General features: G+C 40.7%; 1 protein-coding gene across 1 annotated transcript in view; it reads left to right on the top strand.

The window, feature by feature from the left end:
* The window catches only part of cnbd1 (cyclic nucleotide binding domain containing 1), an 84075-nt gene that overhangs the window by 12616 nt on the left and 56302 nt on the right, over positions 1 to 15157 (top strand). Inside the window, exons 2-3 of the mRNA XM_072570295.1 lie at positions 3258 to 3330; positions 14975 to 15085. Of these exons, the coding sequence (XP_072426396.1) occupies positions 3258 to 3330; positions 14975 to 15085 (184 nt within the window). The remainder of the gene's footprint in view (positions 1 to 3257; positions 3331 to 14974; positions 15086 to 15157) is intronic.

Raw genomic sequence — 15157 nt, 5'->3', positions numbered from 1 at the left:
TTGCTGTTCGCTCACTCCTTTTCCTTTTGGTATCCTTCCCACTCCAAATTGTCAATGAACATGTATTCTTCAAGTTTTAAATTAACAATTCCTCCATATAAGTTGGCCAGAAATAGGAAACAAAAATATGTCTTCGCTGTTAGGTAGAGCCGTCCACGGCAGTTCTACTGAGTTGTTGCCATCTTGCTGAGTCCACCAAACTAATTTAAACATTTTATTTCAAAAACTACAATGATCTTCATCTTAACTATTCACAAATGTTTCTCTGTTAAGGTTAGCTTAGATTCCCTACAGTATGGAAAAAGACCCTTTGGCCCAACAAGTCCACACCGACCCTCTGAAGAGTAACCCACCCAGACCCATTCCCCTACCCTATATATAGTCCTGACTAATACACCTAACACCATAGGCAATTTAGCATGGTCAATTCACCTGACCTGCACATCTTTGGATTGTGGGAAGAAACCGGAGCACCGGGAGGAAACCCATGCAGACACGGGGAGAATGTGCAAACTCCACACAATCGCCCGAGGGGGGAAACGAGCCCAGATCGCTGTGAGGCAGCAGTCCACCATTCTATTATTAATTGGTTACATAAACATCTACTCAGGTTAATCATGGTCATTGCATGGTCAATGATGGGCAACTTTGTGGACATCCCCAAGTCTTCCCATAATCCCATGATGTTTACCAGCCACCTTTATCATCTATCTTTGAGCTTTCACGATGCATGTTATTCAACCACATTCCAATACTGACGCCTGCACCTGTTAATCAATTCTCGTTGAGTGCAGGATGGGAGCTTCTCCCAACTGTCTGTTGCAGGAATTAAGATATACCCCTAACGATAGCTCGTTGGTTGAATTTAGAAGTTCAGGATACCTATATAGATGTATGTAATATAGAGTGACAATTACATTAAAAAGTCTTAATTACTGTGGGATCTGACCTTTCCTTCTAATCTTTACTAAATAACAAAACTTTGAACTGCCTGGTAAAAGGGGCCTTTGTCAAGATTTATCAAGAGAGTTCTAGCTGTCTAAAGCTAGCTGTCTACAGTAATCCATTTAAATCCTTTGAGGTGACACATTGAAACTTCTACATTATGTAGACACGTTTACATGCGTAATCACCTAAAGGTCTTTACTAATGTGAGTGAAGATTTTCCCCTTCTATCCCACATTAAATAACAAACTTTAAATTAGCTGGCTATCTATCAGTGCCTCTGTATCAAAATTGTCTCAGTGAAAACAGTGGCTTAATTTGCTACATTGAAATATGACCTTATTTGTGTAATTTACATTGAGTTATAGAGTCATAGAGATGTGCAGCATGGAAACAGACCCTTCAGTCCAACTCGTCCATGCTAACCAGATATCCCAACCCAATCTAGGCCCACCTGCCAGCACCTGGCCCATATCCCTCCAAATCCTTCCTATTCATTTACTCATCCAGATGTATTTTAAATGTTGCAATTGTACCTGCCTCCACCACTTCCTCTGGCAGCTCATTCCATACATGTACCACCCTCTGAGTGAAAAAAGTTGCTCCTTAGGTCTCTTTTGTATCTTTCACCTCTCACCCTAAACCCAGGCCCTCTAGCTCTGGACTCCCCAATCCCAGGGAAAAGACTTTGTCTATTTATCTTATCCATGCCCCTCATGATTTTATAAACCTCTATATGGTCACCCCTCAGCCTCCAACGGTCCAGGGAAAATATCCCTAGCCTATTCAACCTCTCCCTATAGCTCAAATCCTCCATCTCTGGCAACATCCTTGTAAATCATTTCTGAACCCTTTCAAGTTTCACAACATCTTTCCAATAGAAAGGAGACCAGAATTGCACGCAATATTCCAACAGTGGCCTAACCAATGTCCTGTACAGCCGGAACATGACCTCCCAACTCCTGTACTCAGTACTCTGACCAATAAAGGAAAGCATACCAGATACCTTCTTCACTATCCTACCTACCTGCAACTCCACTTTCAAGGAGCTATGGAATTTGTTCAGGTCTCTTTATTGAGCAACACTCTCTAGGACCTTACCATTAAGTGTATAAGTCTTGCTAAGATTTGCTTTCCCAAAATGCAGCACTTCACATTTACCTAAATTAAACTCCATCTGCCACTTCACAACCCATTGGCCCATCTAGACATTTCATTATCTTGTCTGGTTACTATGACTACAAAGGTCGTGATCCTGACTCTGTAAATGACTGCTTCAGTTAAGAATCTTCTTTGGCCATTTTTATGTTAACTATAAACCACCATGGCCATTTTATGTTAAATAAGAGCCTTAGACATCCCTAATACTTATAAAGGAAAGGGAAGAATATGAGTGCCAATATTGAGGGAAACGTTTTTATCTGAGGACAAATGTAAAGTTGCTGTTATAAGCATTCCAAATGACAAAAGTCTCTTTATCTAAATTTATTCCTCACAGTTTATTTTTTGCTCTAACACTGCCAACTAAATCAAACCAAACTCTCTTTCTCTCTCTACAGATGCTGCCCAGCCTGCTGAATATTTCCAGCATTTTCTGTTCATATTGTGTAAAATTTACAATTTACTTTTATGTATTTCTATGAATTGTAATTTTGTAATTACTAGATTCAATATCAATTGTACCATCTCCTATCTTCTTAAAGCTTTCACTGCATTCTTACATGCTGGGTAAGCTTATAAAGCTTACATGCTGTGGTTTCTCTCCCAATTAGGTATTTCCACATGCTTTCAAAAATGGTCATAACACCTCATGTGCCTTATTTTTCAGAGATTATGCTCAATTGCCAAGCAACCTATTGCTCTTTGGAATAGATATAAGATCAATTAATCTCAATGCCAAATATTGATCTTTTCCTGTCTGTGGTATTCACCTTCTGTATGTGCACAACATTGCTTACCTGTTTAGCAAGTGTTCTGACCAGTTTTTCCATTGATATATTGTTCACTAATTTCAAGCATTTAATACCTTATGTACATATTGTCAGGTGAGTATAAATTAATTCTCTGGAAGATTGCTTTGTAGATTCCCAAAGCAAGGTTGGATTCATGGAAACTGAAATTGCAGTTTTAATGCCTATTGGTAAATGTGTCCAGTGGCTGTTGCAATCCTGTTTAAAATTCATTATTACACTTAATAGATCAAATACAATTTTTTTCATTTAATACAAATGCACCTAGAAATATCCCCAGCACATTAATTCTGCAAGAAGTTTTCAAACAAAGGCAATACTTTTACTTTTCTGTCTTTCTAGGATTTCAATTTTTTGCGGGAATTGATTATCAAAATTTGGACAAATTATGCACCATCTGTGGTCTACAGAGCAGGTACCACTCGAAATAGTAAAACTAATTTGATTTTATTTTGTGAACTGCTTATAGTCTCTTTACAAGTAGGAATAAGTGTTATCACCAAAAAGCTCTAAAAATTGCCAAAGTCAGTGAAGTTGAGTATGATTTAAAAAATCAACTTCAGATCTTATTGAAAAAAGTACAAATTAAATTTCCCCGTAAAAGTGATAGCCTGGCTAAAAGCAAATCAATTAACCTATCCAAGTAAGATAATTTTTCATAATGAGTAAATCTGTTGCTTAGACTCAAGGCTTTCTGGGTGGTGATTAAATGCTAAAGCATTTGAGTTTCAAGGGCACTCTCAGTCTGAACTAATCTATTCTGTAACGATTATGTTTCCTAGCCATATTTATATCCTGCTGAAACCCTCATCCATGTCTTTGTTTATCTAGACTTAGTCATGTAAGTGCTCCTCTAGCTGGCCCTCCATCTTTCACTCTGGTTAATCTCCACTGCCCATATCCTAAATTGTGCAAAATTTACTCATCATTCTGAACTCGCTGACCTATACTGGCTCCTGTTCTAGTAAAATTCCAACTTTAAACTTCTCATCATTGTTTTTAAACTTCCCTTTTTCCTTGCAAGCAGCTTTACCTCTCAAAGGAGATGGTGGCAATGTCACTGGACTAAAGGTCTAAGCTAACGCTCTGGGTACATGGGTTCAAATCCTACAAAGGCAGCTGGTAGAATTTAACTTTAGTCAATACATCTGGAATATTAGATTAGATTACTTACAATGTGGAAACATGTCAGCCCAACAAGTCCACACCGACCCTCCGAAGAGTTACCCACCCAGACCCATTCCTCTACATTTACCCCTTCACCTAACACTACAGGCAATTTAGCATGGCCAATTCACCTAACCTGCACATTTTTGGATTGTGGGAGGAAACCGGAGCACACGGAGGAAACACACGCAGACACAGGGAGAATGTGCAAACTCCACACAGACAGTTGCCTGAGGCGGGAATTGAATCCGGGTCTCTGGCACTGTGAGGCAGCAGTGCTAGCCACTGTGCCACCGTGCTGCCCTTTTTTATAATTGGATCACTGCCTTTGCCATTTCCCATAACCGCAACTCGGGATTTTACATGGCACTGACAGCCTGAAACAGCCATTTCCATGGTATCAATTGAAAAACCCAATAGCTCAGTTTAGATTAGATTAGATTAGATTACTTGCAGTGTGGAATATCATGGTCAATAATAATGACGATCTTTAAACTGTCGTCAGTTGGTGTAAAAACCCAGCAGGCTCACCAATGTTCATAGGGAAGGGAATCTGCAATCCTTACCTGGCCTGGTCTATATTTGGATCCAGACCACAGTCATGTGAATAACTATTAATACCCTCTGAAATGACTGAATGAGGCACATAGTTCAAAAGCAAGTGAGATGGGCAATAAATGTTGGTATTAGCATGATGCCCATATTCCATGAAAAGATAAAGTATAAAAACCCAATAATCCTTCACAATATTCACACTAGTGTATTCCTAGCCTCCTATATGTACCTAATTTTAATCATGGCATATTGTTGTCCTTAACTTCTGTCCTTCAGCCCCTAAGATTTGGAATTCACTCACTATACTCCTCTGCCTCCCTCCCTGCTGTCCTTTCTGATGCTTCTTAAGACCTAGATCTTTATTCAAGGTTCTAGTCATCTATTTTAGCATTTCTTTATGTGGCCTGATATTGTGTATTGTTTGAGAAACTTCTGTGAAACATATTTGAGTGTTTTATCACTTTAAAGATAATACATCAGATGGCATGGTGGCACAGAGGTTAGCACTGCTGCCTCACAGTCCCTGACACCTGGGTTCAATTCTAGCCTCTGGTGACTGACTGTGTGGAGTTTGAATATTCTCCCATGTCTTTGTGGGTTTCCTCCAGGTACTCCATTTTCCTCCCACAGTCCAAAGATATGCAGGATGGATGGATTGGCCATGGTAAATTGCCCTGTTGTGTTCACGGATATGTAGTCCAGATGGATTAGTCATGATTAATGCAGTGTTATGGGGTTAGCTGGGTTGCTCTTCAGAGGGTCAGCACAGACTTTACGGGCTGAATGGCCTCTATCTGTACTGTAGGGATTTTACATAATTGCTTCCTATATCTCTGAAGTGTCACTATATGAAGCTAAGCCTCTTGATATGAAGGACTGGTCTATAAATAGACCTAACTAAGTGACGTTTGATATCAGAATTCATACTGTAGCAAAGCAAAACTCTTGGTGTCCTCTTGATATTTGTTCAGTTATGTATTCTGATATTTCTGATGTCTTTGCAAAATTGGCAGTTAAGTTATTTTCTGAATCTCTGAGAAACTAATCTTGCGCGGGTTTGAAGCTTCCAAGCCACCAGTAATCACAATATTCCAAATATTTTTAAGGATGTACCATATAGGAATTGCCTTTCTCTCCCATGACTATCAGCAATACTTTGTGGGATATTTATAGAAAAATCATTTGTAATATCATAAAGACAACCTATTGATAAGTTTAGAAGGACTGTGAAATACAACAGCCTTTAAACTGAATCCCTAGTTGTACGACGAAATGCATCAACTAAACCCCCACGAGTGTGATGAATGCTATTCTATAGACCAGAAGTGCCAATTCTCTTAAACAGTGATTAGCTCAAATTATCTTATGATGAAAAAAAACCTTCATCTATTTGACATAATCAGTTAGTTTGGCTGATGGCAGTCTTCTGTCTTCTAAGATTAAGGTTTCCACCATATTGGTCAGCTCACTGTTAAGCAAAGTTTGGTATGGCTCAGGAGCCTTGCTCTGGCACGGTAGTCACTCCCACGCTTGCTGCAGAGAAGACAGTCGGCTGAGAAGGTGGAGTTTTAGCTGGCCTTTGTTTTCTCTGTGCCTTCTTTTTGTGTCAAAAATCTGCCATTAATGGAAAACGTGATGTTCAGATTTTCTGGGAGTGAGTCATTAATTGATGATGAGAATGTTCCTGTTCAAGAGACTGGGGGCAGGAATGGAAGTAGATCATATGAAATGGGTGACTTATTTGTTGAGAGTAACTATCAGTAAGACTTCTGGTTATCCTGAGGAGGAAGTCTGTGATTTGTGCATAAACCTTCCACTAAACCACAGGGAAGTGAGGTGGTCAGAAAGGAGTTGGAAGTCTGCCACCTAGGAATGAAAAGGAGGGAGGTCTTCCTCCTGGATGGTGGTTGGAGGAGGCTGCATTATCATACAACAGGGGCATCTCCTTGTTCAGTGTCATCTTCATGTGCCTCCAATATCTCCTCTGTTCATCATCAAATGAATTGTTACCATCTCAGGGGAGATCTTGTTCTTGAGTCAAAGCAGATCATCACAACTATCAAGTCATTTTCAGGAGGGCATTGGAGGGCAACATCTGACCAGTCTGTGCACTGGACCTATTGCTTTCTGAGCCTGTGAAGCTCCATCAGCTGTAAATCTGACCTGTGCCCAGCTTTGGTGAAGGCGGTATGTGTCACCTGGGTGATACACTGGTGTGCAGCTGTCTGTGGAGATCCTGTAGAGGTCTGCAGCTGACCGATGAAAGAATCTTGTAGTAAAACAATTCCAGGCCACAGTTTGTAAAATCACTGCTGGCAATTCTTTACTCAGAGTGGTAAAGGTGTTGAATGCCCTGCCTGCCCATGTAGTTAACTCAGCCACATTAGGGAGATTTAAACAATCCTTGCATAAGCACATGGATGATGATAGGATAGTATAGGGGAATTGGCTTAGATTAGTTCACAGGTCGGCGCAACATTGAGGGCCAAAGGGCCTGTTCTGCGCAGTATTGTTCTAACACAGTAACATGGAGTAGGAGATGCACATTGACAATAGCATAGATGTGCATGATCATCTGCATGAAGACTCAGGGTCACCTCCAGGTTCAGGTACTGTGACCACTGATGATAGATCCTTGCTGAGGGTGGAGGCTGTTTCTGTATTGTCTCCAGCACCTCTTCTGTGACTTTCATATACTTGGGATGATGTTTCTCTCCTGTGCAGGCTGATATTCTTCATCTCCAAAGACCTCAATTTTTAAGGTTGCAATATTTGTTTCTGCAGCCTTTCTGGTTGCTCAGATGGCCCAAAAAATCTTGTCTACAACTTGGATGTCATTATAATCCCAGAATGGGTAAATACTGACTCCTTTCCTGACCTATGATGGGCTGCTGTCAATTTTATCTCAAAAGAGGTGAATGGGTTAAATGGTTTCAGTTTGAAATAGCTTATAATGAAATAAGATGAAAGCAGTAAAGAACAGAATAGATTATCAGATGTCCTCTGGACAGGGAAAGGAATTAAACAATCAAGCTACTAAGGCAAAGGTCAAGGCCAGCAAGTGAAGGGAGTTGGTGATAGAAACAAGAAATCAGCTTAGACTACACAATCAGTGAAATATGAGAAGGCTTAGATGGATAAGAACAATGCCTGGTGAATGTGCACAGAGGAAGAAAGAATTGAAGACAGAGGCATTTGTCGAGCATGTGATTGTAAATTAGAGAATTGAAGGATGGTACATGAAAGTGACCAAAGGTGTAGATAAGGAATAAACAGAGTGCAGACTGCCTAAGGCTGATTCTACCTGTGGTTGCTTGGATAAATGATTGTAGCCTGTACCTGAGTGTACTGTTGTTTGTCACATTGCACAACAGCAGGAGTAAGCTGTTTCATCCATGGTCAACATTGGACTTGTGGTCAGAAATGTTGCTATCCTCCTCGATGTGATTCATACCTATCTCCACTGGTCTAAACCAGGCATCTCCTAAACAGTGGCCTCATCACCAAATTTAGCAAGCTTCAAAGAGACAGGCTTTGAGAAGTAGAGAAGGGTTTGCAGGCTTTGACTCACTCCAGCTTTGTGGAAAAATCATTTGTTCCTGTCTACTGCCTCCATTTGGATCTCAAATATTCAGCCTAATCTTCTACCTAAGAGGTGGGAAAGCAAGCAATGAGCCATTTTCAATAGTTGTTTATAGATTTCTGAGCAGAGAAATAAAAGTTCTATTCCAGAGCATAGAAAGCCAATAATTTTCTCTGGATCAACAAGAGCAAAAAGCTGAGAAATAACAAATAAAATTTGAAGTAAGTCCCAGAAGCTGAAATAATCGGAAACTAGCCAATTATTCTTTTAATGTGCCAGCTGTGATCATGCTTTGTATGTCTCCAGAATGTAATCTGTTGCTGTTATTATTAGTTTTATAAATATATAATAAACTAAGTAGACATTAGGCTGGTGATTAATTTATTATTTTAATTTATAATTATAATTAATAACATCTGCAACTATTACCACCTCCTTTGCCTTTTGTTCTTTGAAACCATTAATCTCTATTCTCCTTCACTTCTAAAATTTCCCTGACAATCACTTCTGTTCCACTTGCTCCTCCCCCTTGTTCTACCACAGAAAACCTGTCACTTTTCTACCACCCTGGAGTTCTGATGGAGAGTCTTGTTGCCATTAACACAGATACTTCCAGGTCTGCTGAGCTTTTCCAGCACTTTCTTTTTTCATGTCAGAATCTCCAGCATCCACAATATTTTGCTTTTGGGCTAGTGACTAATTTATTGTGGTTATCAACAGGACCAGCAGTGTGTTCCCCTTCCATAAATGTTCTTCAACTAAATCATTGTGTAGAGTCATAGAGATGTGTAGCACGGAAACAGACTGTTTGGTCCCACTCGTCCGTGCTGACCAGGTATCCTAAATTAATCTAGTCTCATTTAGCCAGCACTTGGTCCATTTCCATCTAAACCTTTCCTGTTCATTTACCAGATGCCTTTTAAATGTTGTAATTCTACCAGCCTCTGCCACTTGCTTTGGCAGCTCATTCCATACATGCACCACCCTTGGAATGAAAATGTTGCCCTTTAGGTCCCTTTTGAATCCTTCCCCTCACACTCTATACCTATGCTCTCTAGTTCTGGACTCCCCCACACCAGGGAAAAGACCTTGTCTATTTACCCTATCCATGTCCCTCATGATTTTATAAACCTCTATAAGGTCATCCCTCTGCCTCTGACACTCCAGGGAAAGCTGCCCCAGCCTATTCAGCCTCTCCCTGTAGCTGAAACCCTCCAACCCTGGCAACATCCTTGTAAATCTTTTCTAAACCCTTTCAAGTTTCACAATATCCTTCCTATAGGAGGGAGACCAGAATTGCATGCAATATTCCAAAAGTGGCCTAACCAATGCCCTGTATGGCCACAACATGACCTCCTAACTCATACTCAATACTCCCACCAATAAAGGAAAGCATACCAAATGCCTCCTTCACTTTCCTATCTACCTGCGGCTCCACTTTGAAGGAACTATGAACTTGCATTCCAAGGTTTTGTTGTTCAACAACACTCCCCAGGACCTTACCTTTAAGGGTATAAGTCCTGCCTTAATTTGCCTTTCCAAAATGCAGCATCTCACTTTTGTCTAAATTAAACCTCATCTGCCACTCCTTAGCCCATTGGCCCATCTGATCAAGATCCTGTTGCACTATGAGGTAACTTTCTTCGCTGTCCACAACACCTCCAGTTTTGGTGTCATCTGCAAACTTACTAACTATACTTCCTACGTTCACATCCAAATCATGAATATATTTTATATTTTATTTCCATTCTTATTGATTGTAAAATATAGTCTTGGTGGAGGAACCAATATCCATCACCAAGAGTGGCTTGGCATCACTGCTATTGGTTGACTCCTAAAGGTCATAGTTGTGAGACTGGGTTTGTGGCAGGTGCTGAACGAACCAATAAGAGGAAGAAACATTCTTGACTTTATCCTTACCAATCTGTCTGTCACAGATGCATCTGTCCCTGAAAGTATCAATAAGATTAGCCACCGTGCAGTCCTTCTGAAGGCTGTGTCATCTTCACACTGACAACGATCTCCATTATGTTGTGTGGTACTACCATTGTGCTAAATGGGGTAAATTTCAAAAAGATCTAGGAATTCAAGACTCTGCATCCATGAGCTGCCATGATCCATCAGCAGTAGCAGAAATGTACTCAACCACAATCTGTAACCTCATGGCTCCACTCTACCATTATCATCAAGCCACAAGATCAACACTGCTTCAATGAAGAGTGCAGGATGGTATGCCAAGAGCTTAATAAAAAAAAATTATTGCTACTTGGTCAAGTTACAATGCAGAGCTACTTGCTTGCTATGTAGCATAAGCAGCAATAATAAACTGAGCTAAGCAATCCCACAACCAACAGATCGAATCCCAGCTCAGCAGTCCTGCCACATCCAGTTGTGAATGATGGTGGACAATTTAATAACTAGATAAGGAGGCTCCACAACTATCCCCATTCTCAATATGTGGGAGTTGTCCAGTACATAAGTGCAAAAGATAAGGAAAAGCATTTGCAACAATCTTCTGTTATGGACCAGATCAAACCCCCTCAAAATATATTAAGAAGATAGCCTAGACCCCAATTTTTTCTTATTTTTAAAGGCAAGTGTAAGGTGATGTGTTCTGGATACAATTCAAATGGTCAAATTACCAAACTTGAAGACAACACACTTTATTCTTACACTATAGTTAAAATATAAATAAAAGAAAGAAGAATTGGAATAACTTAACTCTATTCGAATATTTAACAGAATAATAGATTATTTAACTCCTAAACATCAGCTGTTCCAATATAGTAACAACTGATAAACACGTTTGGTAAAGGCAAACTCAGTAAAATAGATTATTTCACATATAATTCTCCAGTCCAGGAGGAAAGAATGTCAAGAGAAAACTCTGAGAGAGAGAGAGAAAACTCAAGCATTTTGCTGTAGCAAGAAGAAACTTATATCAGTTTCCAAATATCAACAACTACTGAAAGTTAAACTAAACTCCTGGTTCTTTGGGAGCTATGCCACACTTCAGGTCGAAGTGTTAAATACATTATTCGTCCTGGCCTAATCTTCAGGCCCCAGCATTGCAGATGCTAATCTTCAACTATTCGATTTGTTTCATGTGATATCAAGAAAAGGCTGAATGTACTGGATACTTAGAACGTAGAACATTACAGCAGAGTACAGGCCCTTCAGCTCTCGATGTTGCGCTGACCTGTGAAATCAATCTGAAGCCCATCTAACCTACACTATTTGATTGTCATCCATATATTTATCCAATGACCACTTAAATGCCCTTAAAGTTGGCTTCCGTTGTCCCAGGCAGGGTGTTCCACTTTCTGAGTAAAGAAACTACATCTGACATATGTCCTATATCTATCACCCTCAATTTAAAGCTATGACCCTTCGTGCTAGCCATCACTATTTCACTGTCCACCTTGTTTCACCCTCTGGTCATCTTGTATGTCTCAATTAAATCAACTCTTAACTTTCTTCTCTCCAATGAAAATAGCCTCAAGTCCCTCAGCTTTTCCTTATAAGACCTTCCCTCTATACCAGGCAACATCCTAGTAAATCTCCTCTCAAAGCTTCCTGTAATGTGGTGACCAGAACTGTACTCAATATTCCACGTGCGGCTGCACCAGAGCTTTGTACAGCTGCTGTATGATCTCATGGTTCTGAAACTCAATTCCTCTTCCAATAAAAACTAACACATTGTCTGTTTTGTTAACAACCCTATCAGCCTGGGTGGCGGCTTTCTGGCATCTATGTACATGGACACCAAGATCTCTCTGCTCATCTACACTGCCAAGAATCTTACCATTAGCCCAGTACTCTTTATTCCTGTTGCTCCTTCCAATCCAAAAGGTGAATCACCTTTTACTCTTCTGCATTAAACTCCATTTGCCATCTCTCAGCCCAGCTATGCAACTTATTTGTGTCCCTCTGTAACCTGCAACATCCTTCCGCACTGTCCACAATTCCACCGACCTTAGTGTCATCCGCAAATTTACTAACCTATCCTACTACGCACTCATCCAGGTCATTTATAAAAATGGCAAACAGCAGTGGCCCCAGAACAGATCCTTGGGGTACACGATTAGATTAGATTCCCTACTGTGTGGAAACAGGCCCTTCAGCCCAACAAGTCTACACCGACCCTCCGAAGAGCAACCCACCCAGACCCATTCCCCTACATTTACCCCTTCATCTAACACTCTGGGCAATTTAGCATAGCCAATTCACCTAACCTGCACATTTTTGGACAGTGGAAGGAAACTGGAGCACCCAGAGGAAACCCACACAGACATTGGGAGAATGTACAAACTCCACACAGACAATTGCTTGAGGTGGGAATTGAGCCCAGGTCTCTGATACTGTGAGGCAGCAGTGCTAACCACTGTGCCACCATAATATTAGTAACTGAACTCCAGGATGAACATGTCCCATCAACAACCATCCTCTGTTTTCTTTCAGCTAACCAATTTCTGATCCAAACCGGCAAATAACCCTCAATCCCATGTCTCTGTATTTTCAGCAATAGCCTACTGTGATGAACCTTATCAAAAGCCTTACTGAAATCTATATACACCACATTAATCGCTTTACCCTCATCCACCTGTTTGGTCACCTTCTCAAAGAACTTAGTAAAGTTTGTGAGGCACGATCTACCCTTCACAAAATCGTGCTGACTATCGCTAACCAACTTATTCCTTTCTAGATGTTTATAAATCCTATCTCTTATAACCTTTTCCAATACTTTGTCTACAACTGGAGTAAGGCTCACTGGCCTATAATTACCAGGGTTGTCTCTACTCCCCTTTTTGAACAGGGGGAATGACATTTGCTATCCTCCAGTCTTCTGGCACTATTCCTGTAGAAAATAATGACATAAAGATCAATGCCAAAGGCTCTGCAATCTCCTCCCTGGCTTCCCAGAGAATCCTAGGATAAATCCTATCCGGACCAGGGGACTTAACTATTTTCACACCTTCCAGAATTGCTAACATCTCTTCCTTGTGAACCTCAATCCTGTCTAGTCTAGTAGCTTGTATCTCAGTATTCTCCTCATCAACATTGTCTTTTTCCAGCATGAATACTGATGAAAAATATTCATTAGCACTTCTCCTATCTCCTCGCACAATGTCACACAACTGTCCTTGATCGGCCCCAAATCTTACTCTAGTCATTCTTATATTCCTGATATAGCTAGAGAAACGTTTGGGTTTTTCCTTGCTCCTATCTGCCAACACCTTCTCATGTTCCCTCCTGGCTCTTCTTAGCTCTCTCTTTAGGTCTTTCCTGGCTAACTTGTAACTCTCAAGCACCCTAACTGAGCCTTCACGTCTCATCCTTACATAAGCCTCCTTCCTTTTCTTAACATGACGTTCCATTTCTTTAGTAAACCACGGCTCCCTTGCTTGACCGTTTCCTCCCTGCCTGACAAGTACATACTTATCAAGGACATGCAGTAGCTGTTCCTTGAATAAGCTCCACTTTTCAATTGTGCCCATCCCCTGCAGTTTCCTTCTCCATCCTATGCATCTATATCTTTGCTAATTGCCTCATAATTGCTTTTCCCCCAGCTATAACTCTTGCCCTGTGGCATATACCTATCCATTTCCATTGCTAAAGCAAACATAACCGAATTGGGGTCACTATCACCAAAGTGCTCACCTACCTCCAAATCTAACACCTGACCTGGTTCATTACCCAGTATCCAATCCAATGTGGCTTCTCACCTTGTTGGCCTGTCTACATACTGTGTCAGGAAACCCTCCTGCACACAATGGACAAGAACTGACCCATCTAAAGTACTCAAACTAAAGTATTTCCAGTCACTGTTTGGAAAGTTAAAGTCCCCCGTAACAGCTACCTGTTAATCTTGCTCCTATCCAGAATCATCTTTGCTATAATTTCCTTTACATCACTGGAACTATTTGGAGGCCTATAGAAAACTCTCAACAGGGTGACCTCTCCTTTCCTGTTTCTAACCTCAGCCCATACTACCTCAGTAGAAGAGTCCTCAAACATCCTTTCTGCCAACATAATATTGTTCTTGACCAACAATGCCACACCTCCCCCTCTTTTACCATCTTCCCCGTTCTTACTGAAACATTTAAACCCCAGAACCTGCAACAACCATTCCTGCCCCTGGTCTATCCATGTCTGCGAAATGGCCACAACATTGAAGTCCCAGGTACCAACTCATGCTGCAAGTTCACCCACCTTATTCCGAATGCTCCTGGCATTGAAGTAGACACACTTCAAACCACCTTCCTTCTGGTGAACTCTTGCGACCTTGAAACCTTATTTCTGATCTCACCACTCTCAATCTCTTGGCCACTGGAGCTACAATTTGGGTTCCCATCCCTCTGCTGAATTAGTTTAAACTTTCTCGAAGACCATTAGCAAATCTAGAAGGACAAGGGCAATCGATACATAGGAATACGACTACGTACAAATTTCCTCCATTGACACTCACTGTCCTGACATGGAAATATATCACTGTTCCTTCAGCGTTGCTAGGTAAAAATTCTGTAACTCCCTCCCTAACAGCATTCTGGAAGTACCCATGCCAAGTGGACTGTAGCGATTTAAGAAGGCAGTTCACCATCACCCTTTTAAGGGGAACTAATTATAAATAAATTAATCCTGGCCTAGCCAGCGATGCCTCAGAATGACTTTTAAAAATTGAAGACTTGTTATTTGTTTCCAGTAGAAATAGTGGATGTGCAGATAAACTAGGTTTTATTTGCTTTATTTTTAGGGAAAATCATTATACAACACCTGAGGCACATCGTACATTCATGCAACTATATCGAAGTATATTCCTTCAACCAAAACACAGGCTACCTAAGATTCCTGACTTAACAGTGAGGTGAGAAATCCAGTTTATCTCGCAGGCACAAGGACAAAGATAAAATTATTTTGTTTTAAACAAATGGAATTC

Source organism: Chiloscyllium punctatum, chromosome 5 (genome assembly GCF_047496795.1).
Source record: "Chiloscyllium punctatum isolate Juve2018m chromosome 5, sChiPun1.3, whole genome shotgun sequence".
In the NCBI taxonomy this organism is placed as follows: domain Eukaryota; kingdom Metazoa; phylum Chordata; class Chondrichthyes; order Orectolobiformes; family Hemiscylliidae; genus Chiloscyllium; species Chiloscyllium punctatum.
The sequence above is the reverse complement of the archived record's forward strand: the minus strand, read 5'-3'. Positions and strand labels throughout refer to the sequence as shown.